At 45.8% G+C, this 27,356-nt stretch overlaps 2 protein-coding genes across 3 annotated transcripts in view; one reads left to right on the top strand and one right to left on the bottom strand.

Moving 5' to 3' along the window:
- TIMP3 (TIMP metallopeptidase inhibitor 3) overlaps positions 1-19,015 on the top strand; it is a 61,963-nt gene extending 42,948 nt beyond the window's left edge. Inside the window, exons 2-5 of the mRNA XM_030915418.1 lie at positions 5,404-5,486; positions 13,215-13,326; positions 13,985-14,106; positions 15,166-19,015. Of these exons, the coding sequence (XP_030771278.1) occupies positions 5,404-5,486; positions 13,215-13,326; positions 13,985-14,106; positions 15,166-15,363 (515 nt within the window). The 3' untranslated portion in view covers positions 15,364-19,015. The remainder of the gene's footprint in view (positions 1-5,403; positions 5,487-13,214; positions 13,327-13,984; positions 14,107-15,165) is intronic.
- Positions 1-27,356, bottom strand: part of SYN3 (synapsin III) — a 547,449-nt gene that overhangs the window by 340,208 nt on the left and 179,885 nt on the right. Inside the window, exons 5-6 of one of the 2 annotated variants that reach the window (XM_030915417.1) lie at positions 24,988-25,144; positions 20,889-20,978 (exon numbers count right to left, since the gene is read on the bottom strand). In XM_030915417.1, the coding sequence (XP_030771277.1) occupies positions 20,889-20,978; positions 24,988-25,144 (247 nt within the window). Of the gene's footprint in view, positions 1-20,888; positions 20,979-24,987; positions 25,148-27,356 lie in introns of both variants that reach the window. The other variant, XM_030915416.1, reaches the window with a different exon arrangement.

Genomic DNA, 27,356 nt, shown 5'->3' with positions numbered 1-27,356 from the left:
CTTCTAGCCCGCCAGTAGGAAAGTCCAACCATCAGGTCGGGGAAGAAGGATCTGGATTTGGTTGACAATGGTTGGATGGGGGATAGAAACAGAGCGAGGGAAGACAACTCAAGGGTATCTTGCCCCACTCTGTTTATGCTGATGAACAGCACATGTGCAGTTTCTGGAGCCGCACCAGTAGGCTTTTCTGGAAACTCAATCCCAATTGCCATTGGAAAATTGTTCTTTGTTCAAAACGTGTGCCACTGTGGTCTACATTGCTAGAGCTGGAGGTGGGGAAAGGCAGCATGAAGGTATATTTGTGGAAGAGGTGTGCCTTGTTTGCCTTGCTTTTGTAAGTTCTTACTAGCACTCTTGCCCAAACAAATATTCAAAGGAAGCAAAGACAGTTCAATAGAGATATCCCTTTATGCCTGGCTCCTCAGGTGCACAATATATTCAAGAGGGCCCCATGTATATTTATGGATCAATGTGCCAATTATATAAGAACACACATCCTGGTTTCTTTGTAGATACTTTTACATTGAAATACTGCTTAATCCTTAATCAATCTCTTCCTTGTTTCCTCCTCCTCCTCCTTCTCCTCCTCCTCCTCCTTCTCCTCCTCCTTCTCCTCCTCCTCCTTCTTCTTCTCCTTCTTCTTCTTTTTTTTTCTTCAATGAGACAGAGTCTTGCTCTGTCACCTAGGCTGGAGTGCAATGGCATGATGTAGCTCACTGTAGCCTCGAACTCCTGGGCTCAAGCAATCCTCCCACCTCAGCCTCCTGAGTAGCTGAGACTATGAGACTATGAATACATGGCACCATGCCTGGCTAATTTTTTAAATTTTTTATAATTTTCTATTTTTTATAGAGACAAGGTCTCACTGTGTTGCCCAGGCTGGTCTGGAACTCCTGAGCTCAAGTGATCCTCCTGCCTTGGCCTCCCAAAGTGGTGAGATTATAGGCATGTGCCACCACACCCAGCCTCTTCCTTGCTTCTTTTGACCACCAGATCCCTAGAAGCCCAGATTCTCTTCCTAAGAGCAAAGGAGATTCTAGAGAGACAAGAGAGGCTCAGAGGCTGAGATTCACGCTGAGCCTCACCTCTCCCTTCTCTGATTGGTGCTTCTGTACCTTGGAGACAAGTCCTCTAGCCATAAAGTTTTTTTAAATTTTTTTTTATTTGGAGTCTCGCTCTGTCACCAGGCTAGAGTACAGTGGCGCAAGCTCGGCTCACTGCAACCTCTACCTCCTAGGTTCAAGTGATTCTCCTGCCTCAGCCTCCCAAGTAGCTGGGACTACAGGCAGCCCCAGGCCCAGCTAATTTTTGTATTTTAGTAGAGATGGGGTTTCACTGTGCTGGCCAGGATGGTCTCAATCTCTTGACCTCGTGATCTGCCCACCTCAGCCTCCCAAAGTGCTGGGATTACAGTGGTGAGCCCCCACACCCGGCCAGCCATAAACTTTTAAACCTTATCTCCCCACTAGACTAACCATCAGTGGAAGCAAGAAATAGGACTTCTATTTCTTATTGTCACCCTCACCAGCACCCAACCCAATGTTCCAGACACTAACCTAGTTCACGCCTGTGTTGGTTTGGCTGTTAGGGGGCACTGGGTAGACAGTGTAGGGGCCATACTTCAGCATGAATGGGAGTACAGACAACCTGTGTCCAGCCTGGCCCATCTGTAAAGCTGGCTTCCAGCCACCACAACAAGGTGGAAGGAATGGCTGGATATACTGCCAGCTACCAGTTTGAAAAGTGTCTTCTGTTATTGGAAAACCACAACCTCCCCCTACCCCACTTCCCTTGTTCCCTGTGGCCCTTGGGCCAGCGAATGCCTCAGGAGAACCCTGATTGCCAAACAGGAGAGTACAAAATAGCACGCATTTGAATTACAGAGGAGAAACTGGAGCAAATACAGACAGATTAATGCACAAACCAAATAGGTGGATCTGGGGTTGGCCAGCAATTCTACTTTGGAAGGACTCTGAGAATCTATTTTGAGGGTAGAATGTAACTTAATTTTAGTTCAGTTTAGTGAAGTTTTGTTTTTGTAAGGAAAACACTGGTGTGGCCTCTTCACTGGGCCATCTCTGCCTCAGACTTTTGGAACCATGACTGTGATCTTGTTTGGCTGGCCTTGGTAGGCCATTCTTGGGTTACACATGGGTGATAAGGTGGGATGGGTACAAGTGATGGAGTAGGCACTCCTGGCCCCCAAATACCTCCTACACTTGTTCTGACTACTCCCATCTGTGCTTCTCCACCTCTCCCTGAAGTTCTGTAAGGTTAGAATATTTTTATGAGGTTGCCTTTCTTCTCATCCTAGGGAGAACTCCCAGGCCTTAGCTTATAGTGCATGTTAGAAGTCTGAAGATGGTATGCCCTCAGATGGAAAAAAAAAATAGACATCACGATAGTGGTGATAATGCTAATAACAGTGGTAGCAAACACATGAGGTTTGGGATGGACTACACACTGTTCTCGGTGCTTGTATTAATACGACCCTCACAGCAACTTTATGAGGCATTGTTGTCATCATTCCCATCTTACAGATGGGAAACCAAGGCATAGAGAGGTTTAGCAACTTTCTGAAGGTCACCCAGCAGCAGGGCTGGGATTTGAACCCTGGCTATCAGGCTCCAGAGACCAGGCTCTTTAATGCAATGCTATGTAGCTGATCCAATCGTAATAAGCAAGTCACTTGTAAGCCACATGAGAGGCACTGGGCTAAGAAAGCCAGAGAGATTTAGGAGGAAAGAGCCCCATAGAGATCAAACAGTAATGGTGGAACCCAAACTCCAATGCAGCTTCCTCACTATGAAAATGTATTCTTTTCACTAAACTATCCTCAGATGAAAAGGTTCCAAGCTCAGGCCATTTGGGGTAAGGAAGGAGTTGGCTGGTTGTATGTGCAGAAGCTTCCAGCAGTACCTAGCTTTATGGGGCAGATCTGCTTGTGACATCTTCTGTCTAAATCAAGTCAAGCCATTTTTGAACCAGGATGTTGCTATTTAAAGGAATCCCTTTTGCCTGCCCCTCCCAACCCCCCAGCCAAGACTCACTCCCTTGTTTATCTTCTGTGTTAATGAAGCAGAGAAGATGGGTCCAAATCACTTCAGGAAGAATCAGTGGTAAAGGCTGGCAGACATGCCTCTGCCAGGAGGTGAAGCCGTTATAACCTGCCTGTGAGAGTTAATATGGAGGAAACAGTCCCCAGGGCCCCTGGAAGGCTGGCTTGTCGCCGAGAATGCTACCGCAATGTTAGAAACAGAGGTGGATGCAGGATCTTGAGAGACATTGGCCTGGGATCTTGCCAACCTCTTGTTTTTACAGCAGACTTGGAAACAACCACTCGCCTCCTCCTAATTTGAGCTGCCTCCACTAAATTGCTCACTTTGCCAATGACTCTGTGTATTGCCATCCCTGGCAGGGAAGGTCTGAAGGGGCCATTGATTCATCTGAACCCTGATTTGATGTCTGACTGGAAGGGTAGGATCCAAGCTCATTTGGAAAGAAACAAGACAGAATCCTGTAGGGATGAAGAATCAGTTCTTAGTAAAGATTTGTTTAAAAACAGAGACTGGAGTCAAAGAACTGGGATACATAGTGGAGCATCCACAATGAGGAAGGATAATGGAGCTACCAGAATGTGTGTGTCTGTGTGTGTGTGTGTGTAGGGTATTTTACTTAAGCATTTATTGAGTATCTACTCCTTTTGGGGCTAAGTGCAACTTGAGATAAGAAAGAATGATAGGATCTCAGGTCTGAAAGAGTTCAATTTGTAATTCAAAGTATGACTGCATAAGCAAGCCCCATTCCAAATTCCTGTTGAGGTCTTAGCATGGAAGTATCCAGCACCCCCATCGTAACCCCTGACAGAGGCACTCTCTGCCCTGAGGGCAGACCCCCCGCCTTTTGTTGCTGGTTCTTATTATTAGATGATTTTTTTTCTTTGATTGAGCCAACGAATGTTACTCTCAGCAATTTCCAGTTTTTGTATTCAAGACCTGTCCATTTGCTCCTCCATGTGCTGATTTTACAAATACCTGTAGACAGCTCTTGGGTGCTTCTTTTTCACACAAAGTAGAAAGAGAAACACAACCTTGTAGAATCTAAAAGTCAAGTCCTCTCTTCTTTGTGTTCCCAGGGTATGTGGTAAATGCCTCTCTTTCAGCCCTCGACCCACTGGGTGTAACTACTTTTGTGCTCATAGTTAACTAGTATCTACTGGGTAACTCCTTTCTGCCAGACACTGTAGTGGCAAATTTCATAAGATTTTTTGTTCAATCCTGATTCCAATTCCCTGATGTAAGGAGAATTACACCCTCTTTATAGATAAGAAAATTGAGGTTCAGAAAGAGGAAGTGGTTTCACTTCTTGGTCAGTTTCCTTATCTAGATAATGTGGATGCTAATATTGCCCTTGTAAGGCAGTTAAGAGAAGTAAATAAGTGAAATGTACATGGCACATAGTAGGTGTGCAATAAATGGGAGCTGTTTTCATTGGAGCAGTCCTTCCATGGTTAGCCCATTTCATTTTTGGTGATGATTTAATGATGATGATGATGATATTAATAACATTTGTCTAGTGCAAACTATGTTCAAGACAGTGTCAAATTCATCATCTTGACTAATCCCTTCAATTCAGGAGATTGGTATCATTACGATTCCTGTTTTATAGAAGATGAGGCCAGAAACAAAGTCATTTACTTGCCTACAGTCCCAATATCCATAAACATCAGAGCTGAGATTGGAACAGTTCTGTCTGGCTCCTGAGCCCCCACTCCCAATTGCTCCTTCTTCTACCACATCCCCACAGAGCTTAGACTCTATTGCATCCCTTGCTATCTAAGCACTGGATACCAAGGGCTCAACCAGAATGCTAACTGGGGGCACTGTAGGAAGCTGGGGTGCACCACAACCCTGTGGACAAATCAAGATGTGGCGAATTAATGCATGCAAAGGAAGAGCCCCAAACGAGGTGGTTAGAAAGGAGTCCTAGTGGAAAGAGAACAACTCTGGGAGACCACGGCATTATCAGATGGACAAGGGAGGGGGCACAACGGCTCTAACAGGAGAATTAGATTTTAGATTATGGTGAAGTCACAAAGTCAAGAAAATCCCCAGGGTCAGGGCGGGGCCAGGGGATGACTATAGCCTAGGAAGTTCTGGAGCTGGCAGTTGTGAACATGTGGGGTAATTAACTTGAATGGTGGCTGCTTCTTTTTCCTCCAACCTCCCTCTCACCCCAGGGAATTCCCACTCTTATAAACACAATCATCTATTCCAGTTGGCTCCAAGGTAAGAGAGCAATTCCAGGCTCCACGGAGACTAACATGCCCGCCCTGAGATGCTGTTCCTGATGTGGTTCAGGCCTTCCTAACCTCTTATCGTCTCCTCCTTGCTGTCTCTGCAGTGATCCGGGCCAAGGTGGTGGGGAAGAAGCTGGTAAAGGAGGGGCCCTTCGGCACGCTGGTCTACACCATCAAGCAGATGAAGGTAGGTAATGTCATCAGTCTGGCTCCAGGAAGGTTTCTGGGTTTTTGCCAGAAGAGTCCTGGCTGAGGGAGGCAAAATGGGTTGGAACCGGGGTGTGTGTCTAAGCACCAGCCAGACACAGCCCTTGTGCCTGCTGGAGAGGGAGCTGCTAAGGCAGCAGAAAGGGATGGGTAGAGAGGGGGCATGGGGCTGCCTCATCCAAGAGCCCATGCAGGTGGAGTCACTCCAAGGCACTTGTTAGGAGGCTGAGCTCTGGAGCCAGATGGCAGATAGCCTTGTTAGCTGGTAACCATGAGACCTTGGTCAAGTCACTGCCCCTCTCTGGGCTTTAATCTTCCCAGTTGTGAAATGAGGGGGTTGGACTAGATCATCTCAATGGACTCTTCCGAGCTCTGACTATCCGGGATTCCACAGTGCTTACAGGTCTCATTCGGCCACTGAGGTTACAGCTTAACTCAAATATTTACACGGAAACTGTGCTGATAACAGGAACCTCATCCCAAGGCAGGAACTTCATCTTCTTTCCCTATTTTCCCAGCTGATTGTCTTCTTGCATCCTAGATAGTTAGCAATGTTTGCTAAACATATTCTTATCATTAAACATATTACTGAGGATATGAACATCAGGAAGCATAGGAAGGAGGTACGCCTTAAGAAAAAGAACACCAGATTTGAAATCTAGAGAACCTGCTCCTAGTCTCAGCTCTACTCCTAAACAGCCTGCTTACCTTGGGCTTGTCCCTTTTCCTGGGCCGCAGTTTTACCACCTCTTAACAGTGTGGGGTCGGGCTTGGTGCTCCTGACATCCTCTCTAGCTCAGGCATTCTAAGCATCCTGGGATGCGGGCCGTGTTACTTGTAAGGAGGAGCGGGTGGTATACAATGGCAGGGTGTACTGGTGATTGCCTTAGCACAGAAGACTGGGGCTTCACCTTGAATAACTCAGCAACTGGTTCATCACCCCATCTTTGTAAGCACCTCTCTACATGCAGAGCTCCCAGCCAGGAGCCAGGGAAGCCGTGAGGAAGATACATTTTCCATCTTTAGGAACTAGAGTCAGGTTGGGAGAGAAGAGGCATGTATGTGTGTGACTCATCAGAAGTTCAATGTGGGGTGTGCTGAGGTCCACAGGAACTGTCCAGCCCTTTAACTTATTGCTCATATTTGCATCCAAAGCAATTAGGGTAGGACCTGGCATGCAAAAGTGACTTGGTGAATGCTTACCCATCTAATACGGGCATGAGGGTGAGACCCCATAGGCCTGGAAACTCCCCAGAGGAGACAAGCCGCAATGTCCAGGTAGAAGGGAGTGGGGCAGTGACACAGCCCATGGTGGTACCCAACCATCCCCGATGCCAACCTCCAGGCTTCCTTATTCCTGTGTCCCGAGGCCTGAGGCTGGATGTACTAATTTTGTGGAACCTGTTGCTTTGGATTCAATTTTGCAAACATCCACAGCCTTCTGGTTATGTAATGTCCAGAGTCAGCCCTGGCCAGTTGCCCTTGGCTGCCTAAGCTTGGTCATGAGACCAGTTTATGTCTTCAGACAGCCCTGGGGAGAGAAGAATGGGCGGGGGTGGGGAACCAGCAAGAGCAACAACAACCCAAAAAACCCACTTTGCAACCTCTGGCAGTCAGCGCGGGAATGCCAAAGCATATTAGACCAAAGCAGAGGTTCAGAGAACACACGAACCTGCCTGGTCTGGAACAATCCTCATTACGAGACACTTGGTGATCAGCAGAGAGCGGAGAGGGAAATCGCTGGGAGGCAGCAGTTCCTAAGCCTGCCTGCTTTCCTTCCTATCATCAGGGCCTGGAGACCAGGGTGACCAGAGGCCCTTCCTGTGGGCAGAATGTCCCATTTCCCCTTGCTGGTGTCAGACCAGCCACTGGGGTCTGTCTAGAAACCAAACATTTGCTAGCTCATCAGTTTCAGAAGACACACTCCCACTCCCAGTCTGGTGGGCTTAGGCTTTCCGTTCACCATCCTTCATCTGAGCTCGTGAATCATGTTGCTGGAATTAGATGTAAGGTCCCTCGTCTCACTTCTGACAGAGGCACAAAGGGGAAATGACTTACCCAGAGTAAAGCATTTAATTAAGGGCAGATCTGATCCCCAAGCTGAGGCATCGGAATCTCTTCCCAATCCTGTGTTCTTTATGTGACTCCCAAATCTCCCTGCCATCTTACTTTAATCATCAGTCACCATCTCATGCCTTTTATTCACTCTGACCCTCCCACAGCTGGGTATCATGATCCATAGAACTGGTCAGTACCCTTCTATCCAGAGATGCCACTGGAATCTGCCTGTTTCTAGGTACCAGCTTGCAAGTCAGAGAAGACACAGGCTAGAAGTAGAAGTAATAAATAGTCCATCCATCCATCCTCTCATGCTTCCCTCCCACCCTCTCTCTGTGCTTAGTACTGTGCTATGAGCTGGGGATACAAAGATAAAACACTGCTTACAATTACAAGACTCTGCATCAGTAACATTTACTGAGCAATTGCTTTGTACCAGGCATTCTGCTAGGTCCTTGCATAGATCAGTCCTTATACTAACACTGTAAAATAGATAACACCGTGTCCTCTGTTTGACAGGTGAGGCAACTGAGACCTGGGAGGTCATATAACAGTTAAGATCACACAGCTACAAAGTGGCAAACCTGAGCAAAACTATAGGGTCTTTGCCTATAAGGAGATAATAATACAGTATGGAGCAGCAGGCTGATTCATCATTCCTACCTGCTTTGGGGGATATAAATGCCTACTCCGTATGTATTTAGTTCCCAGGAAAACAAAAAGAAGTCAGCTTGGGTTTGTTGGTTTATCATCCAGCAGTGTAGGGCTAGACTTGTAATATCCTGCAAAGGATGTATCAGAAAAATCTTTGTAGGAGGGAAGGGGGAGGCCAGAGAGGCAAGCCTGTATGAGTTTGGCACTGGTCCCTGGGAGGCTTTGTTCTAGCGGATTAGAGAGTCTACCCTAGAGAGTCAGAAGGGGTGAGCAAGGGCTCCCTTAGAGCAGGACTAAAGGAACTTGGAGAACCTGAGACTCGGAGCTGCCCTGTCTGACCCCTCTCTACTCTCACTGATGAAGGGCAGGCAGACCTTCTCCCGTCTGCTAACTCTGGAGCCTCTGACCCATCTCTCAGGAACACTTCAGTACGCAGAGACCTGCGATGTGTGTGTGTGTGTGTGTGTGTGTGTGTGTGTGTGTGTGCAAGGGTGTTAGAATGTTGAGAGAGCTTATTGCAATCCCAAACTTGGAAATTAGCTGGGGCTGAGGCCCTGGGCTGTGGGGTGAAGGTGAAAGTTTCCAGAACTGGCTGCTCTAAGCTGTGGGGACCTTATCTCCCATCAGGATCATGAGAAACTGATCCACTGTGCTAGGAGTTATTGTTTGTGTAGTGGAGACACGCTCTCTGGCTGGCTGCAGGGGACAGAACGTGGGGGACATTATGTCCCAGCTGGTCCTGGGAGGGTCCCATGGGGAGCCCCGCTGGTCATGTGCTTTGCATGTCCTGACTGTAGGCAGAGCAGACCTCCGGGGACTTCCTTCCTTTAGTGGTTTGTCTAACCAAATGAGCAATAGCAGGGTCTCGCCTTTGAAGCTCCAGCTGGAAGCATCTTTGACCCCCAGCCCGCAGGGAACCATTCTTCTTGCAATGCCTGTGGCTCTTCCTGGCTTAGGACTCTCATCCAGCCCTCTGCAGAGACTGGCTCCATTTCCACATTCTCTGCCTGTCCTGCTGGACAAATTGCTGTGCAGAGAAAGATCATGCCCCCAATAGCTTGGTCGGTCTGTAAATAAGAAGTTGTGGGTTTAAATGAGTCCATGATGTACGCCAGCATCCAGAACAGTGTTGATCTCTGGTAGGCATGCAAGACATAGTTGGCATCATTGTAGCAACTCATGCTGTCAATGTAGAATGAAGGCCAGACATTTCATAAGAAATATGCAAATGTCCCCAGACTCAGAAACTTCTTTTTGACTTTATTTGTCCCTTCCCTCCAAGGGAAGCTAACATCTTGGAACTCTGTATAGACGCTACTTGTGTAGCTGCTACCAAGAAGAGGGGCCTAGAGGCATGCAGAACCCAGCCGAAAAAGAACCACCCACTTATGTCTGAAGTTCTAAACCAGCTTTAACTACTCTTGTTAAGAGCTGAGGAAGGGACTTAGGAGGAAGGGGACCAACTCGTTCCTCCTCTCCTTACAAATTTCAGTATAACTTGTTCTAAGCTAACTTTTATTGAATGTTGTGGGCTGACTGCTATTCTAAGTCATTTGCTTCTCTCAAACACCCTAAGAAGTAAGTGCTTTGACCCATTTTACAGATGAAAAAACTGAGGCCCAAAGAGGTTAAGTAACTTTTCAAGTGGCGAATAGGTGGCAGAGAAGATTCAAGATTCAACCTCTGGCTGTCAGCCTCCAAAACCTGAATTTACCACTGATCTCCATGGCATTGGTTTGGATTAGATTACCTTTAACATCTTTTCCAACTTTGAGATTCTAGGATTCTCTGATGTCAGGACATTAGAAATCTATTATGACTTTCCTAAATTTGTCAAGCCAAGTCTAGATCTCTACGATTACAGACATGATACTTTTAGAATCAATATTTAAATCAAGGTAGGATTATTATACAGAAAACACAACTGAGTAGAATTTACCTTTGCCATGTTGTTCTTTTCAGAATTGAACCTAAAACACAGCACTATGTTTGTCAGAGCCAGTCATTTGTAATGTATCAGAATTTCAACTCTAGGCAAGTGCTAGGAGTTAAAATGCAGGTGCCTTCAAACTTCCAAGTAGCTGCAATGCCAAGCTGATTTTGATGAGTTTAGTTCTTACTGAGCAGTTCAAGTGACCAGACTGTAACCAGGGGCTTCATTCTCTCACTCACGAAGCACTAGGGCAGTCAAGGGGAAAGATTGACGCAGAAGGAATGAGGTTCCCATGGGCTGGGTCCAAAAGACCTAGAGCGAGTGCTTAGTTGAAACATTTGCCAAAACCTCAAGGAACACCCACACAAAAATAAGAAGTTGCTCGGCACAGAAGTCAGGGTAGGGGATGTTCTTCGAAGGCCACACTCCATGGCAGGCATACAGCAGCATGCTTAAACATGGTTCCTGTTAAGGCTAGAGAGGCACCATTCACATAGAAGAAGTCATCATCGTGACTCTACCCACCCCGCGCCCCCACCGCATAATTGAATGCTGAGTGCAGAGAGCATTTCTTCCAGCACTTGGCTGCATTTCTGTGCTCAGTTGGCAAGCCTTGGGGGAAAAGAGGGGTTCAGAAGGAAGACCATCTGAGTCCATCAGAACAATGTGTGCTTTTAACAAGGCAGGGGCGCCCAAACTCAGTAGGTCCAACAGACCAAGTTATGCCGTGAAGGTCTTGTGGACCACCTACCCCCACCAACCAGTCACTACTTAAAAGATGAAAAAACGCCAGTTCACAGGCCAAATGGGAGGCATTTAGAAGAGACACCAATGAAGTGATGTCTGGCTTTGTATTAATTAACTGTAAGTAAATTAAGAACACATGCCAGGAAGTAAAGTAGAGGCATTTTCCTATTATAAACCCTTGGGACAAGCCCAGAGACCACCAGTGGTCCAGGGCTTGTGTACTCTGAGGACGGAGGGGATAACAGAATTGTGCAACACCTTAGTGCCCCACCCCACCCTTACCAGATCCCACAGTTCACAGCATCGCCTTGGCACACTGGGCCTGTATAATACTCGTGGACTTGACCTGGAATCACAAAGAGGACTCAGCTTCTGTTGCATTCAGACACCCCAGTGACTCTGAGCACACACTGATGAAGGAGGCACAGTGGCCATAAATGCAAATAGCATTTGCCTGCTTCTGGGGACCTTGGTCATAGGCTTCTGAGGCTTCCTGGGAGCCAGTCTAAGATAATGGGTAAGAGTATGGACTCTGAAGGCAAATTCCCCTGCTTGGAATCCTAGCTTTGCCATTTCCCAACTGTGTGGCCTTAACAAGCTACTTAGCCTGCTCGTGACTCAGGCTCCTAATCTATAAAATGGGCATACTAGTTTCTACCTCATAGGGTTGTCACGGTGATTCGTGGGCTAATATTAATGGAGATTTCTCAACCTCAGTATCACTGACATTTGGGACCAGATAATTTTTTGTTCTGGGGCTGTCCTGAGTACTGCGGGATGTTTAGCAACCTCCCTACCCTCTACTAACTGTTGTGACAACCAAAAATGTCTCCAGACATTGTCAAATGTCCCAAATATTTCCTAGGGGGGCAAAATTGCCTCCAGTTGAGAACCACTGTATTAGATTATGTCGTAGATACAAATAGCCAAATATCAGCAATTTCATGTGGTTCAATCTAATAATTATAAAGTGTTCAACAGTTAAAAATCTTTGAACTTTGTAGATATGTTTATGTGCTTCATCTGGGATAAAGGATCCCAATGCTTTCATCAGACACTCAGAAGAATAAAAAACATAGAGAATTTCTAGCCTGAATTCAACGTTCACCAGCCAAATAGAATTTCTATAAAGTGGGGTTTGTAATACATCCCTCCCAAGGCTCTTTTAAGGATACTGCAAGGGGAATGTGAGTGAGAATGTTTTTGTGGGCTGGAGAATCTCACAGAGATATCATGAGAATGCTGGCTGAATTCATGGGACTCAGGTCCTGAGGTTGACAAAGAAAAAGTACCCTTGTCACAGCTACTTCTCTGGATTTCTGAAAAGGTGCTGGGATGTGAGACATGTGTAGCTGAAGGAGTGTTGCAGGCCAGTTGGAATGGGGGGTGTGGCTGGCTGCACAGGAAGGTTTCTCTGGGAAGGCCCCAACCTGGCTAGACAAGAGGATCGGTGGCTTCATCTGGGGTGAAGGGGGCCCTGGGTGGGTAGATCAGTGACCGGCCACTGGACAGCCCCATAGGGGAGCGAGATTCCCTCAGATCCAATGTCAGCAAGCCTTCTGGGTGCTGAGCCTCCTCTCCTGGGTTCCTTTTATTTTATTGATACATAATAAATGTACATATTTTGGGAGTCCATGTGGTATTTTGATATATTCAAAAATGTATAGTAATCAAATCAGGGTAAATGGGATGTTCATAACCTTAAACATTTATCGTTTCTTCATGCAGGGATTTGAATTATCCTCTACTAGCTATTTTGAGATATACTATAAGTTATTGTTTACTGTAGTCATTCTACTGATTTAATGAACACTGGGTCTTACTTCTTCTGCCTACTCATATTTTTGTACCCATTAATTACATCTCTTTCCCCCAATCCCTATTACCTTTCCTGCCTCTGGTAACCACCAAATCCGCTGTCTATCTTCATGAGATTTGCTTTCTTAGCTCCCACATTATGAGTGAGAACACGGTGTTATTTGTGTTTCTGTGCCTGGCTTATTTCACTTAGCAAAATGACCTCCAGTTCCAGCTGCGTTGCCACACATGACAAGATTTCATGCTTTTTTCTGGATGAATCATATTCCGTTGGGTATAGATCCCAGGTTTTGTTTTTCCATTCATCTGCTGATGGGCACTTAGGTTAATTTCATATCTTGGCTGTTGTGAATATTGCTGCAGTAAACATGAGAGTGCAGACCCCTCTTCCATATTCTGACTTCCTTTCCTTTGGAAATATACCCAGCAGTGGGATTATGGATCATACGGGTGTCCAAATTGGAAAGGAAGAAGTCATGATGTTCCTTTTGCCCACAGATGTACCGAGGCTTCACCAAGATGCCCCACGTGCAGTACATCCACACGGAAGCTTCCGAGAGTCTCTGTGGCCTTAAGCTGGAGGTCAACAAGTACCAGTACCTGCTGACAGGTAATGGCCAACTCTAGCTTCTAGGCCAGGGTTTGGCCAAGGTCCACTGTTTCTTGACTGCAGAAGAACACACAAGGAGTAGTTGACTCACCAAATGTCCAGTAAATCGTAAGGAGTCTCTAATGTTGAATTCATCCTACTTACCCAGTGCTAAGAGCTTGAGGCTCCTACACTTAGGCTCGACTCTGGAATTAGCTCCACCACTCACCTTGTGAGGCATATCTCCTAATTTGTAGCTTCTCAACTTTACTGTAAATAAAAAGGGAGTGTGTGTTCCTCTCCACCTCACACTCAACCTGTTAGGCCTGTCTTTGAAAGTTATTCATCTTTAGGCCGTCAAGGTAGTAAAGGAGAAAACAAAAACACAAATCGTTATAAAGGGAGTGAAAAGTTGGCCTCTAGTCCTAGCTCCAGTATTTAATGGGCTTGGGACCTTTTGCAAATCACTTTACCTCTCCAAGCCTCATTATCCTCATCTGGAAAAATGGTGCTACAGTCCATTTTGAAAGGTGTTGGGGAGGGTGAAATAAAATCATGGGTCTGAAAAGTACCCAGCCACAGTGCCTGGGCTAAGTGGGAACATAGTAGGTGTGAATTCTTTCTGGGCTGGGCTCTGGACAAAACAACCCTCTCCTTGTTTTCTTCTTTCCTCCTGTAGGTCGCGTCTATGATGGCAAGATGTACACAGGGCTGTGCAACTTTGTGGAGAGGTGGGACCAGCTCACCCTCTCCCAGCGCAAGGGGCTGAATTATCGGTACCACCTGGGTTGTAACTGCAAGGTAAGCCCTGGGGTCACTGGGGGATGGAGGGGAGGTGCTGACTTGCAGCCCTAGAAACATCAGCTCCCAATGCACTGGGCGCCAGGGCCTCGTGCTGGGAAGGGTGTGCATGTGTTAGGCCAGGGTAGAGGGGCAGGTCTGAGCAGACACAGTAAGGAATGTTGCCCCAGGCAGGGCAGTGAGGAAGGCAGGGAAGGAAGAATGCCTTTCTGCTGTAATGGGCTGCCTCCATGATGACCACTTGCAAGCTGCTGGGGCATGAGGACTCTTGAGTCCCTGGCCCCACCTGGCAGTTCAGGGCTGTAGGTATAGGATCCTGACAGTGGCAGGTTCTGCCAAGTGGTTTCAAGTGGGCTCACCCTGGTAGCTGACTCATCGGTCAGGTGGGCAAATGGGCCCAGGACTGCAGAGACCAGATGCTACAGAAGGTCTTTCTTCAACCAAGCCCGTCCCCCTGACCCAAGTATAGGGCCAAGGTACAGCCTTCCTGCTGTTGCGGTAAGTTGAGTCATTCTCTCATTTCATCTTCAAAACAATCCTGTGTGGTTTTAATTACTATGATCTCCATTCTGCAGATAAGAGCTCAGAGAACTTAAGTAACTAGCCCTAGATCCCACAGTTCACTGAATCTGGTTTCCAACCTAGGGCAGCTAGACTCCAAAGTTTATACTGTAACCTTTCTAATTCCTCGATTTCCTAAAACAACTGAGATCTCCTATCTATATGAGATGAAAAAGCCCTCTCAATGGTCTAATTCTGCTACTTACTGACTGTGTGACCTGCAACAAGTTACTTAACCTCTCCGAGCCTCCTATTTCCTTATCTGTAAAAAGGGAGATAAAACTGTGATGAGAATTAAAGAGAATACTATCAAAGCACTTATCAGAATGTCTGTGAGATAGTAGGTGCTCAACAAATGTTCGCTAGTGCTATTTATATTATTATCACTGAGAGACTGATGTGGCTAGGCTTCCCCTGCAGTGGCCCCAGGCTCGGCAGCCTCAGGCCTGGGCATACCATGGCAGATTCCATCAACTGCTGCCTGTTATCTAATTGCAGATCAAGTCCTGCTACTACCTGCCTTGCTTTGTTACTTCCAAGAACGAGTGTCTCTGGACCGACATGCTCTCCAATTTCGGCTACCCTGGCTACCAGTCCAAACACTATGCCTGCATCCGGCAGAAGGGCGGCTACTGCAGCTGGTACCGAGGATGGGCCCCCCCGGACAAAAGCATCATCAATGCCACAGACCCCTGAACGCCAGACCCTGCCCCACCTCACTTCCCTCCCTTCCCGCTGAGCTTCCCTCGGACACTAACTCTTCCCAGATGATGACAATGAAATTAGTGCCTGTTTTCTTGCAAATTTAGCACTTGGAACACTTAAAGAAAGGTCTATGCTATCATATGGGGTTTACTGGGAACTATCCTCCTGGCCCCACCCTGCCCCTTCTTTTTGGTTTTGACATCACTCATTTCCACCTGGGAATTTCTGGTGCCATGCCAGAAAGAATGAGGAACCTGTATTCCTCTTCTTCGTGATAATATAATCTCTATTTTTTTAGGAAAACAAAAATGAAAAACTACTCCAGTTGGGGATTGTAATTCCCACCCCTCTTGCTTCTTCCCCACCTCACCATCTCCCAGACCCTCTTCCCTTTGTCCTTTTCCTCCAATACATAAAGGACACAGACAAGGAAGTGGCTGAAAGGCCAACCATTTCAGGATCAGTCAAAGGCAGCAAGCAGATAGACTCGAGGTGTGTGAAAGATCTTACACACCAGGAGCTGCCACTGCATGTCCCAACCAGACTGTCTGTCTGTGTCTGCATGTAAGAGCGAGGGAGGGAAGGAAGGAACTACAAGAGAGTCGGAGATGACGCAGCACACACGCAGTTCCCCAGCCCAGGGATGCTTGCATTGACCAGATGTTCCTGAGTCTGGAGCAAGCACCTAGGCCAGAATAACAGAGCTTTCTTAGTTGGTGAAGACTTAAACATCTGCCTGAGGTCAGGAGGCAATTTGCCTGCCTTGTACAAAAGCTCAGGTGAAAGACTGAGATGAATGTCTTTCCTCTCCCTGCCTCCCACCAGATTTCCTCCTGGAAAACTCTTTGGTAGATTTGGCCGGGAGCTTGCTTTTATGTAAATTGGTGAAATACACACATCTTACACTATCCACAGATATAGCCAAGTAGGTTTGGGTAGAGGATACTATTTCCAGAATAGTGTTTAGCTCACCTAGGGGGATATGTTTGTATACACATTTGCATATACCCACATGGGGACATAAGCTAATTTTTTTACAGGACACAGAATTCTGTTCAATGCTGTTAAATACGCCAATAGTTTAATCTCTTCTATTTTGTTGTCGTTGCTTGTTTGAAGAAAATCATGACATTCCAAGTTGACATTTTTTTTTTCATTTTAATTAAAATTTGAAATTCTGAACACCGTCAGCACCCTCTCTTCCCTATCACAGGTCATCTGACCCCTGTCCATCTCCTTTTCCCTGCTTCATGTTTGGGGGCCTTCCTTTTAACTGCCTTCCTGGCTTGGCTCAGATGGCAGATGAGAGTGTAGTCAAGTGCCTGGGCACAGGAGGGAGAGCTGCAGTGTCCTGCCTCGGCTGGAGGGACACCTCTCCTGGGTGTGGAGACAGCTTGGTCCCTTTTCCCTAGCTCCCTGGTGAATGCCACCTCCTGAGATCCTCACCTCTTGGAATTAAAATTGTTGGTCACTGGGGAAAGCCTGAGTTTGCAACCAGTTGTAGGGTTTCTGTTGTGGTTTTTTTTTTTTTTTTTTTTGAAATAAAACTATAATATAAATTCTCCTATTAAATAAAATTATTTTAAGTTTTAGTGTCAAAAGTGAGATACTGAGACTAGGTGATAATGTATATTTTACAGGGGGGTGGTAGGATGGTGACATTGAACATGATTGCTCTCTGTCTCTTTTTTTCAGCTTATGGGTATTTATCTTCTATTAGTATTTGTATCTTCAGTTCATTCCACTTTAGGAAACAGAGCTGCCAATTGAAACAGGAGAAGAAAAAAAAAAAAAAAAAAAGCAGCAGACAACACATTGTAGTGTCTTGCACACACACAAGTGCCCAGGCAAGGTGCTTGGCAGAACCCCAGAGCGGGAAGACAGTACAGGCATCGGGTTTCCTTGGGATCAATTTCATTACCATGTACCTTTCCCTCTGTGGTCATGCCATTTGGCAGGGGGAGAATGGGAGGCTTGGCCTTCTCTGTGAGGCAGTGTGAACAGAAGAAGCTGAGGCCGGCAGGTCAGTGGTTTTGAAGGGATGAGCCCAGACTTGATGTTTTGGGATTGTCCTTATCTTCACCTCAAGGTCTCGCATGGTGGGGCCCCTGACCGACCTACACAAGCTCCCTCCCACGAGGGGACATCAGTGTCTTCTCTGTGGGGCATCTGGCCATTTACACTCCCTGGGGTGGTCAGCCCCTCTCACACAAGGAGGAACTTGGGTGAAGGCTGAGGGTGAGGCACCTGACGTTTCCCCGCAGAGTCGATAAATTAGCAGAACCACAGCTCCATCTGTTAGGCTTTGGTGAGGAGGCCCTGGGCAAAGAAGGGTCTTTTGCAAAGCGATGTCAGAGGGCGGTTTTGAGCTTTCTATAAGCTATAGCTTTTTTATTTCACCCATTCACTTACTGTATAATTTAAAGTCATTTATGTAGCTGAGACACTTCTGTATTTCAATCATATCGTGAACATTTTATTTTGCTAAATCTTGTGTCATGTGTAGGCTGTAATATGTGTACATTGTGTTTAAGAGAAAAAAAAAAATGAAACCCACATGCCGCCATTTTCCTGAATCAAATTCTACAGTGGAATGGAGAGGAAAATACTTCTAGGCAAGCAGCTAGACTGGTGAATTGGGGGAACTAGAAGGAACTAGTAACTGAGACTCCTCCAGCCTCCTCCCTATTGGAATCCCAATTGTTCCTGGAGTAGGAAAAAAGTTTAAAGTACATTCATGTTCTTGTTCTGTGTCACCCGGCCCTGAGTAGTCTACCATTTACTTCACCCCAAGTCCTGTTGCCCATCCAGTTGGGAAGCCATGATTTTCCTAAGAATCCAGGGCCATAGGAGATACAATTCCAAGTTCTCGCTGCCTCCTTTGGGCATCTCTTCTGCCTGCCAATCAAGGAAGCTCCACGCCCAGGCTCCCAGCTCTCAGGCCAATGCTCTGCTCTGTCCAGGGTAGGTAATACCGAGAGACTCCTGTCTCCTCCCCTAGTTCCAGACCAGCCTCATGGTGGCAACATGGTTCTTGAACAACTAAAGAAACATGACTGTTTGTAATAGCCCTGTCCAGGGGAAACTGTGGCCCACAGGAGACACTACCCTTCCGTGACCCAGACCTCTGTCTTGCACGTGACAACTGACAGTCTGGACTACCCCAAGATGGCTTCTGGCTACCTACGGTAAACATGTCACTAGAGTATTTTTATCAGAGAGAAACATAATAAAAATCTGATGGCAAAAGCAAAACAAAATGGGGGAAAGTAGGGGAGGTGGATGTGATAACAACTTCCAAATTGACTCTTTGGAGGCAAGAGGAAGGGAAGAACTTGGAAAATAGTTTTTGCTTTGGGGGTAGGGGCTTCTTAGATTCTCCCAGCACCCGCCTTTCCCTTTAGCCAGTCTGCTGTCCTGAAACCCAGAAGTGATGGAGAGAAACCAACCAGAGATCTCGAACCCTGTCTAGAAGGAATGTATTTGTTGCTAAATTTTGTAGCACTGTTTACAGTTTTCCTCCATGTTATTTATGAATTTTATATTCCGTGAATGTATATTGTCTTGTAATGTTGCATAATGTTCACTTTTTATAGTGTGTCCTTTATTCTAAACAGTAAAGTGGTTTTATTTCTATCACACATCTGCTGTCTCTTGCCTTGTTGTGTTCTGACCGCCACGGGGAGTTATGTACACGCCAGCAGGCCTTGGAAGTCTGTCCCCAGCTCCAGGCCTGGACACGTCCCTCCCTCCATGCACTGCTACAGCCTGGCCCCACCCCGCTCCAGTCCTTTTCCCTTGCGGAAGGAATCTCAGGAGAGGTGCCCTGCCTTGACTTTGCTCCCTGATTCTATTGCTCAAGTCCTCCCTAGTTCTGCTGAATCTGGATCTATTAATATACCTGTACCTAATCACCTATTGGTGGCACAAGTACCCCCAGACTGGAGTCCTCACTCAGCCCTCCTTGTTTTCTTCCTAAGAATCCCAACCTGGTGGAGGTGGGGAGGGGTGGCCTGCAAACAGCAGTCCTTGATGTCAATTGCCTGCTTGAAATTCCAAGTATGGCTTGGCCTAGTTGGGAACACCAGGAACTCATGAGGTCTCACGACAGCTGGCGACCTTTTCCCAGAGCTTATAACAACCTCCTTTCAGAGTTTACAGCAGGGCCTGTCACTGTCAATGGGCTGGGCTGGCTGCAGACCCCTCGCCCGACTTTCAAACCGCCACTGACAATGTTCCAGGTTTTCACCCTTGTTTTACAGCTACTCCTACCATATGCCAGGTACGGCACTTTATATACAGGATCTCATGAAATTCCGACTACTCGATGAGGTTGCTCCACAATCAACCATGGTTTTTACCTGAAGAAGTTGGGGCTCACAGAGATAAAGTCATTTTCCTGAGACCTAGTGTGTAGACAGAACTGGGATTCAAATTCAGGCTGGTTTGATAATGACCTCTGAATCTTCCCCACTGTAAGGATACATACAGTAAGGAAAATCCAGGGTTTCGGGATATGCTGGCTTTCATATGTGCCCTTCTTATCTCAGCCAGCATGTTCTGGATTCTGTGACTCTTGCCCGATCAGATATAGGGGAAAGATTATCAATAGAAAATTCTGCTTGGTTAGAGTGATTCCTCCTGGAACCTACAGTCCTAACCATCAGTGTCTTCAAACAGGACTGTCTAGCCAGCAGCCTGAGCTTGGACACTACAAACAGCCACAGTAAGTCCCCAGCTGGGACTATGGGATACCCTATTCATTATTCTGTTCCCAAAGACTCATTCCTTGCAAGGCCAAGCGCAGGGTCACGGCCTTGAATTCCTTTGACCAGTTTAAGAAGACAACCAACTATGCAAGCAGACATGTTGCAGGCTCTTTCCTGCTGCTCAGACCTCCTCCCCACAACACTTGCTGGCTTCAGGTGGAGAACCCTTCACCTCATTCAAAAAGACATTCACCTCTTCCACCCAGGTATCCTCCAAATGGGAGGCTGTACCACATACTCTGAGCTAAGCCCTAAATGCTTCCCAGAGGAGATCTCAGGTGCATTCAGAAATTGGAAAGTGAAGAGGACATGTAAGGACACTGCCTTCAACCACCAATACAAATCAAATATTAATATTACTGCTTTTTATTAAAATATGAGTTGAAATTAGGTTCCACAGAAGGCTCAAGTAAAACAACATCTCACCTTGAAAACACCTTTTACCTTTATAACCAGCCTCTGGCTCCAACATGCCCCCAGAACTTGTCCCCTGATTTGTGGAAAATCTCCAAGGTCCAAGGAATGTGGTACACCTTTGTCATTTGCCCTACTGCCTGAATTTCACCTGGAGAGATGATTTCCCTTAGGAAATCCAGGCACTCCCACAGGACACTGTGACTCCACCCTAGAGTCTGCGTGGTCAGTGTACAACCCCTAGAGTCCACCTCCTTCATCCAAAGGGACTGAGGACAAGACATTTGTATTCACTCCATATCACGCAAAGAAACAGTAAAAAGGGGCACTCACCATTGGCTTATGGTTGGGGAAAAATGTTTGCTCCACAAGCGGGAACTTCTCAGGACCCAGGGAATGGAAGATCTTAATGAGTTGAGAGAACTAGGATAGAAGAGGAGAGAATGTTGATCAACCATTGTTACCCAGTAGGGCAAAACCTCCCACTTGATCTGAGGCCTCAAGCATCGACTGTTCTGAGCTGAGCTTCAGTAGGTGCTCCCTGCCTATAGGATAAAGACCAGATTCCTTGGCTGGACATTCATCCTCTCCATCATCCAGCCATGTTAACCCCTCCATTTCTGCCCAAGACCTAGTAAGTAGGCAGCACACTGGGTTCAGTTCAACCATATTTAATGAGCACTTACTACAGCCTCAGCATTTCACACAAGGTCCTTCTCCACCTGCTGATGTTCATGCCCTGCACCTCGCCTGCAAGGTCTTCTTTCTAGAGAGGCAGCTTTGCATGGTAACTGATGGTGTTAGATGTGGATCCAGCCTCCCTGGGTTCAAATTCTTGCTTTGCCACTTACTAGCTATATAACCTGGGAAGTCAATTCAGGTTTCTGAGCTTTGGTTCCTTGACTTGTAAACTGGAGATCCAAACTCATGGGATTGTTGTAAGGATACAGTGTGCCAAAGGCAGTGCTTTGTCCACAGCAGTGCTAAAATGCTAGGTATTATTATTAATAAATATTTTCTCTGCTGTTGCAATCCCTCTCCTTTCCAACAGCTCAAGCCACATCCCTTCCCACTGCTCTCCTCCTGCTTCAACACTTGCTTGTTTTGCCAGCTGTTGTCTCCAGAGCTCAAAGGTGAGCTCTATCACTATGCTTTATTATCAGAGCAACAAGCTGAACATGGAGGCAAGGGCTGAGGGAAGACAGGCTGCAGGTGCATGGCTGTGATACTAATGTCTTGCTGGAGGGAAGCATAGGGGATGATGGGACCTGGAAGGGGGACAGAGTAGGGAGTCAGGATGATCCCCTGGAGCAGATGACATAAGAGAAGGAGAAAGGGCCCTCCAGGTGTGCATTGAGACTAGTGTGTGCTGGAGACCCTCTGCAGCTGCCATGCTATGGTGTCAGTTGCAGGTGATGATGAGAGACGAGGTCAAAGCGTGATCCATCACAGATCACCAGCCTTAAAGGCCTGACCAGAAAGCTTAGAATTCACCCAGAAGGTGAAGGAGAGCTGCTGGTGGATATAGGCAGAGAAGAGCAAATCAGATTCTGAACAAGGTAAAGGAATCAACTGGAATTTGTGGTCCCATGTGGATGCCCAGTGGTTAAACGAGTGGCCAAGCTGACTTGGAGGTCACTCAATACTAAGAGCCTGGACACTGAAAACAGAGTAACTAGGAACTTTCTGCATCCGCCCAGGACTGGTTTGCAAAACCTTGGCGAGTGGCCTTCAGATGCAGCACAGCAGGGGGTCAACTCGGAAGGTTTAGGAGAACTCAGAAATATGGAAAACGATACATGTGTGTGTGGGGTCCCTCATTTTGCAGACAAGGAAATTGGAGTCCAGAAAGGGAGAGTGATTCCACAGGTAAGCACATGAGTTTTGAAGAGGCCTAGCTCTACCACTTACTACTAGCTATGTGAGCCTCAGTTTCCTCATCTGTAAGATGGAGATATTAGCAACTCCTACTCATAACGGTGCTGAGAATTAAACACAATATGCATGTTAAGGGCTCAGGATAGTGCACAGTTAGTGCTGATGAATGGTGGTTGCTACTATCGTGGTAACTGCAGAAAAAGGTGGGGAAGGGCTAACACTATCTAGGACCCTTTCCTAACAATGGCACTTGAAAATCTTGGACGCCATTGGCCAAAATGCCCAGTTAGGGCAGAATGAGAAGGAGACCAGGGCCATGACAATAGTGGTAAAGTCTATCCATACCTATTAAATTAATGCATGTAGTCATTCAGTAAGTACTGAGTGTCCCAACTCTACATGGAACTTGTTTCAAGTACCTAAGGCAGTGATAATTTTTACCATTTATTCAGTGTGCACTTTGTGCCAGCCACATTCTAAGCACTTTCATCTATTAAATCATAACCCTACCAGGAAGGCTCTATTACTATCACCACTTTCTAAATAAGGAAGCTAAGTTCAGAGAGGTTAAGGGGGTTGCTCAAGGTAGCACAGCTCATAAATGGAGAAGCCTGGACCTAGGAATCCGGCTTCAGAGCTCACACTCTCAACTACCACCCTATACCACTGGGTGGTCACACAGAGAGACAGCAAAACACCACAGACCAGACAGCTATGAGCTTCACAGAGCACAATCCACATAGCCCCAGCTTCCACATTACCCATCCGCTTTCCATCCTTGATCTTCCCCCTTGTCACTGATCAAAGGACATATTGCATATGTATTAAAGCACCACACATACCCCTGCTCACTAGAATGTAAGATCCACGGGGCAGGGATTTTGGTCTGAGTTGTTCACTGCTATGTTCCTAGGACTTAGGACAGTACCGGAAACACAGTAAGTGCCCAAGAAGTATTACGAATGAATAACTTCTACTCATAGAGACAGATAATGTTAGATGTGGATCCAGGCTCCCTGGGTTCAAATTCTTGCTTTGCCACTTACTAGCTGTATAACCTGGGAATGAATTTATCATTCTAGGTGGAGATAAGTATCTAGGAAAAAAATAAAGCAGGGTAAGGGATTTGAGAGTACTTGAGCAAGTGGAGGAGTGGTATTTTTTTTTTTTTTTTTTTTTTTTGAGACAGAGTCTCGTTCTGTCTCCAGGCTGGAGTGCAGTGGCCGATCTGGGCTCTCTGCAACCTTCACCTCCCAAGTTCAAGTGATTCTCCCACCTCAGCCTCCCAAGTAGCTGGGACTACAGGCATGTGCCACCACGCCCAGCTGATTTTTATGTTTTTAGTAGAGATGGTGTTTCATCATGTTGGCCAGCATGGTCTCGATCTCTTGACTTCGTGATCCACCTGCCTCGGCCTCCCAAAGTGCTGGGATTACACACGTGAGCTACCATGCTGGGCCGAGGAGTAGTATTTTAAGAGGTCTTTCTTATAGGTAACATTTGGATGGAAACTCAAATAAATGAAATGAATGACTGAAACTAAGGAATAAAAGAAGAGAAATTAAATGTTGGGTGTTGGGGAGAGATGGCTCAAGTTTTGGCCTCACCACTCACTGAGCAAGTTCCTTAACTGGCCTGAAGCTGAGCTTCTGTCTCTGTAAAACGAAGGGGTGACACTCACTTCACATGAGAATGACAGTATGAGTGCCAGGTAGCATAGTTTTCTGGGACATAGTAAGTGCTCAATAAATGGGGTCTGCTGTTAACAACAATAATGATATTCATTCATAAAACAATATAGCACATCTTTATGACTAATGTTATAACGTAACACCATATCATAATATGTTGTTATATAATAATACGTTTTGTTATATATTATTATTAATAGTATATATTATATCACTGTATTATATATTATATATTAAAAAGATCAATTATTATTACATATATGTAAGTAATATATCATATGTTACATGTAACGTATAATATATAATATGTACATATTTATATATATGTATTTATTTATTATAAAGTTTTTTTCTTGAGACGGAGTTTCGCTGTTGTTGCCCAGGCTGGAATGCAATGGCACGATCTCGGCTCACTACAACCTCCGCCTCCCGGGTTCAAGGGATTCTCCTTCCTCAGCCTCCCAAGTAGATGGGATTACAGTGGGATTACAGGCATGCGCCACCATGCCTGGCTAATTTTGTATTTTTAGCAGAGATGGGGTTTCTCCACGTCGGTCAGGCTGGTCTCCAACTACCAACCTCAGGTGATCCTCCTGCCTTGGCCTCCCAGTGTGCTGGGATTACAGGCATGAGCCACAGTGCCCGGCCTATAAATATTTATCATAATAATATATAAAATATAACATTAACATAATTGTTAGGCAACAATTCCAACAAGAGCCCCAGGATCCAAGTTCAGTTCAGTTGCTTAAATAAGAATTTTTACTACTGAGGCCTCCAAGCTAGGGAGTGGGCTTGTCGCAGAGCGGGAGGCTACCCACTGCCTCCTAGATCCCTCCAGGTCAGCCTGCCCTGTCACCTACCACCCAGGGCTTGCTGCAGAAGTTGTAGATGGAGTAGAGAGAGTTGACAGCAGGCAGCCCTCCATACTGCAGGCCGATGACCAGGCTGCGGTAATCTTCCCCCAGGGCCATGCTGTAGGCGTGCTGGCGGACCAGGATGAAGTCTGGCTTGAAGGATCTGCTGAGAGAGCCAAGAGCAGTGTTATCACACTGGGGCATTGATGAAACACCAGGGTGTCCGGCCACAGCTTGCTGGGGATGATAGCACCGACTTGCAGGTCGGCAGCTTAGTTCAGAAGCGGGAGAGGGTAGGGGATGAGGCCGGTTAGGTGCAAAGGCACAGCTACTCCACCATCAAGTCAAAGGGCTGGGAGCACTACATACGTTCTCTCTCTCTCTCTCACTCTCTCTTAAAGGCTCTTTCCTAAATTCCCTACATTGAACATCTATTTCACTTGCAACCAGAAAAAAATATATCAAATAACTCAGTGAATCGACTGAGATTCTGCAAGGTACCACGCACTCTACTGAATGTATGTATTATCTATGGTGAGGACAATTGCCCTAGGAGGTGAGTGTTGTCATCAACTCCCATTTCACAAACGAGCACCCTGAGCCTCAGGAAGACTAAGTCACTCGTTCAAAAAGATACACTGCAGAGAGGCAGCAGGGCCGGGTCTGTGTAGCCTCACAGCTCTGGCTCTTGTTCCTGCAGATCTCAAATCAACCAACACATCTTGTCTTTTTTGTTCAAGTAGCAACCTCTGGAAAGCAGCAAGAGTATGGATTTGATGGCCAGGTCCGTGCCAGGCTATTTGCTAGGTCTCTCTACAGAGAGGATCCTGATGAGTGCTCACAAACAGACCTGGGTAAAGGTCTGGACCATCTCCCTATTTTATAGATGGAAACACTGCAGCCCGGGGAAATTATGAACTTTTTGAATCACAAAGCTCGGGAGCAGGAGAGCCGCATTTGAACTTAGGTCATCTGGCTCCAAGTCCACAAGATTTTGACTCCATCACAGGGCCCCAGGAGGATTCACACATTGTTTGATTCATACCGCCAAAGATCAAACTATTTTTGGATTCCTTACTTTTAAATCACACACAAAAAATCAGTCTCACTGTAGAAATGACGTTGACATTCAAAGGGGTATGACAGTATTCGTATCACTCTGTGGTTAGGGTTAGGGTTAGAATCTTGGAATTACAGCAACAGAGTGATGGAAGAAGGAATGAAGGGAGACTGTGGGTGTGTCTCTGACAGGCAATAAGGTGCACTTACTGCTTTCTATTTTGCAGAGACAGGGTCTGGCTCTGTTGCCCAGGATGGGGCAATAGGGAGCACTTATAACCATTTGCTACTTTTATCTGATTTTAAAAGTAATACACATTCCTTGTGCATAACAAAACAAAAATTCCTTGGCATGTACAAAGAAGTAAACAAAGTACCTATAATTTTACAATGCAGAGGAAACTCCTAACAACCTTTGTATATACATTTTTGATCCAATGACCAATTTCAACATATATAGCATGCATTCACATTCATAATTGCTCCATACTTTCTATTAGTTGATTTTAATGTTTTCCACATAATAGTATAGTGTAAATATTTTTCTCTACTACCAAAAATATCTTCCAAAATATAATTTCTAATTTCTACACAATAGTTCACTGAATGATATATCATAATTAAGTCAACCAATCATTTACTATTATCATATAGGCTATTTCCAATATGCTACATACAAATTAGTGCCATTAATTTAAATTATTTTCATAAGATAGATCCTAAGAAGTGGGATTAATGGATTAAAGGGTATAAACTTTTTGTAAGATACCCCAAAAAAGTCCCCTTTTTAAGATACATCTCACAAATTGTTTTTGAGTGTCCGTCTCATTACAGCCTCACCAGCACTGCAGTTTTTGAAAAATACTGTTTTTCAATTTGACAACAGAATTCCCCCTCAAAAGACACCCTGTATCCTGCTATTGTTCTAGTTTGCATTTCTCCGATTCTAGTGAAATTAAACACTTTTTATTAACCATCTGCATTTTCTTTTCTGTAAAAGTATGTTCACATCCTTTTCCATTCAAAACAAAATAGGGCCTCTGGTTTCCTACTGAGGTGAGTTCTGTGTATTAAGGATACTGCCCTTTATCCATCATGTGTGGCAATGTTTTTACTAGATGCTTACTTGTCTGTTTTTTTTTTTTTTTTTAAATGGATGTGTATCTTAAAAAACACATAAATACATTGTCCATGACTCTGGTTCTGACAATGAGACATCCACTCCTCCCTGGCAGCGTGGGTTCCATCACAGACAACAGTGGCAGCAAAGGATAAGACATCCTTCTCCATGAGGAAATAATGAAAGGTCTCTTGCC

This window comes from Rhinopithecus roxellana, chromosome 13 (genome assembly GCF_007565055.1).
Source record: "Rhinopithecus roxellana isolate Shanxi Qingling chromosome 13, ASM756505v1, whole genome shotgun sequence".
NCBI classification, from domain to species: domain Eukaryota; kingdom Metazoa; phylum Chordata; class Mammalia; order Primates; family Cercopithecidae; genus Rhinopithecus; species Rhinopithecus roxellana.
The sequence above is the reverse complement of the archived record's forward strand: the minus strand, read 5'-3'. Positions and strand labels throughout refer to the sequence as shown.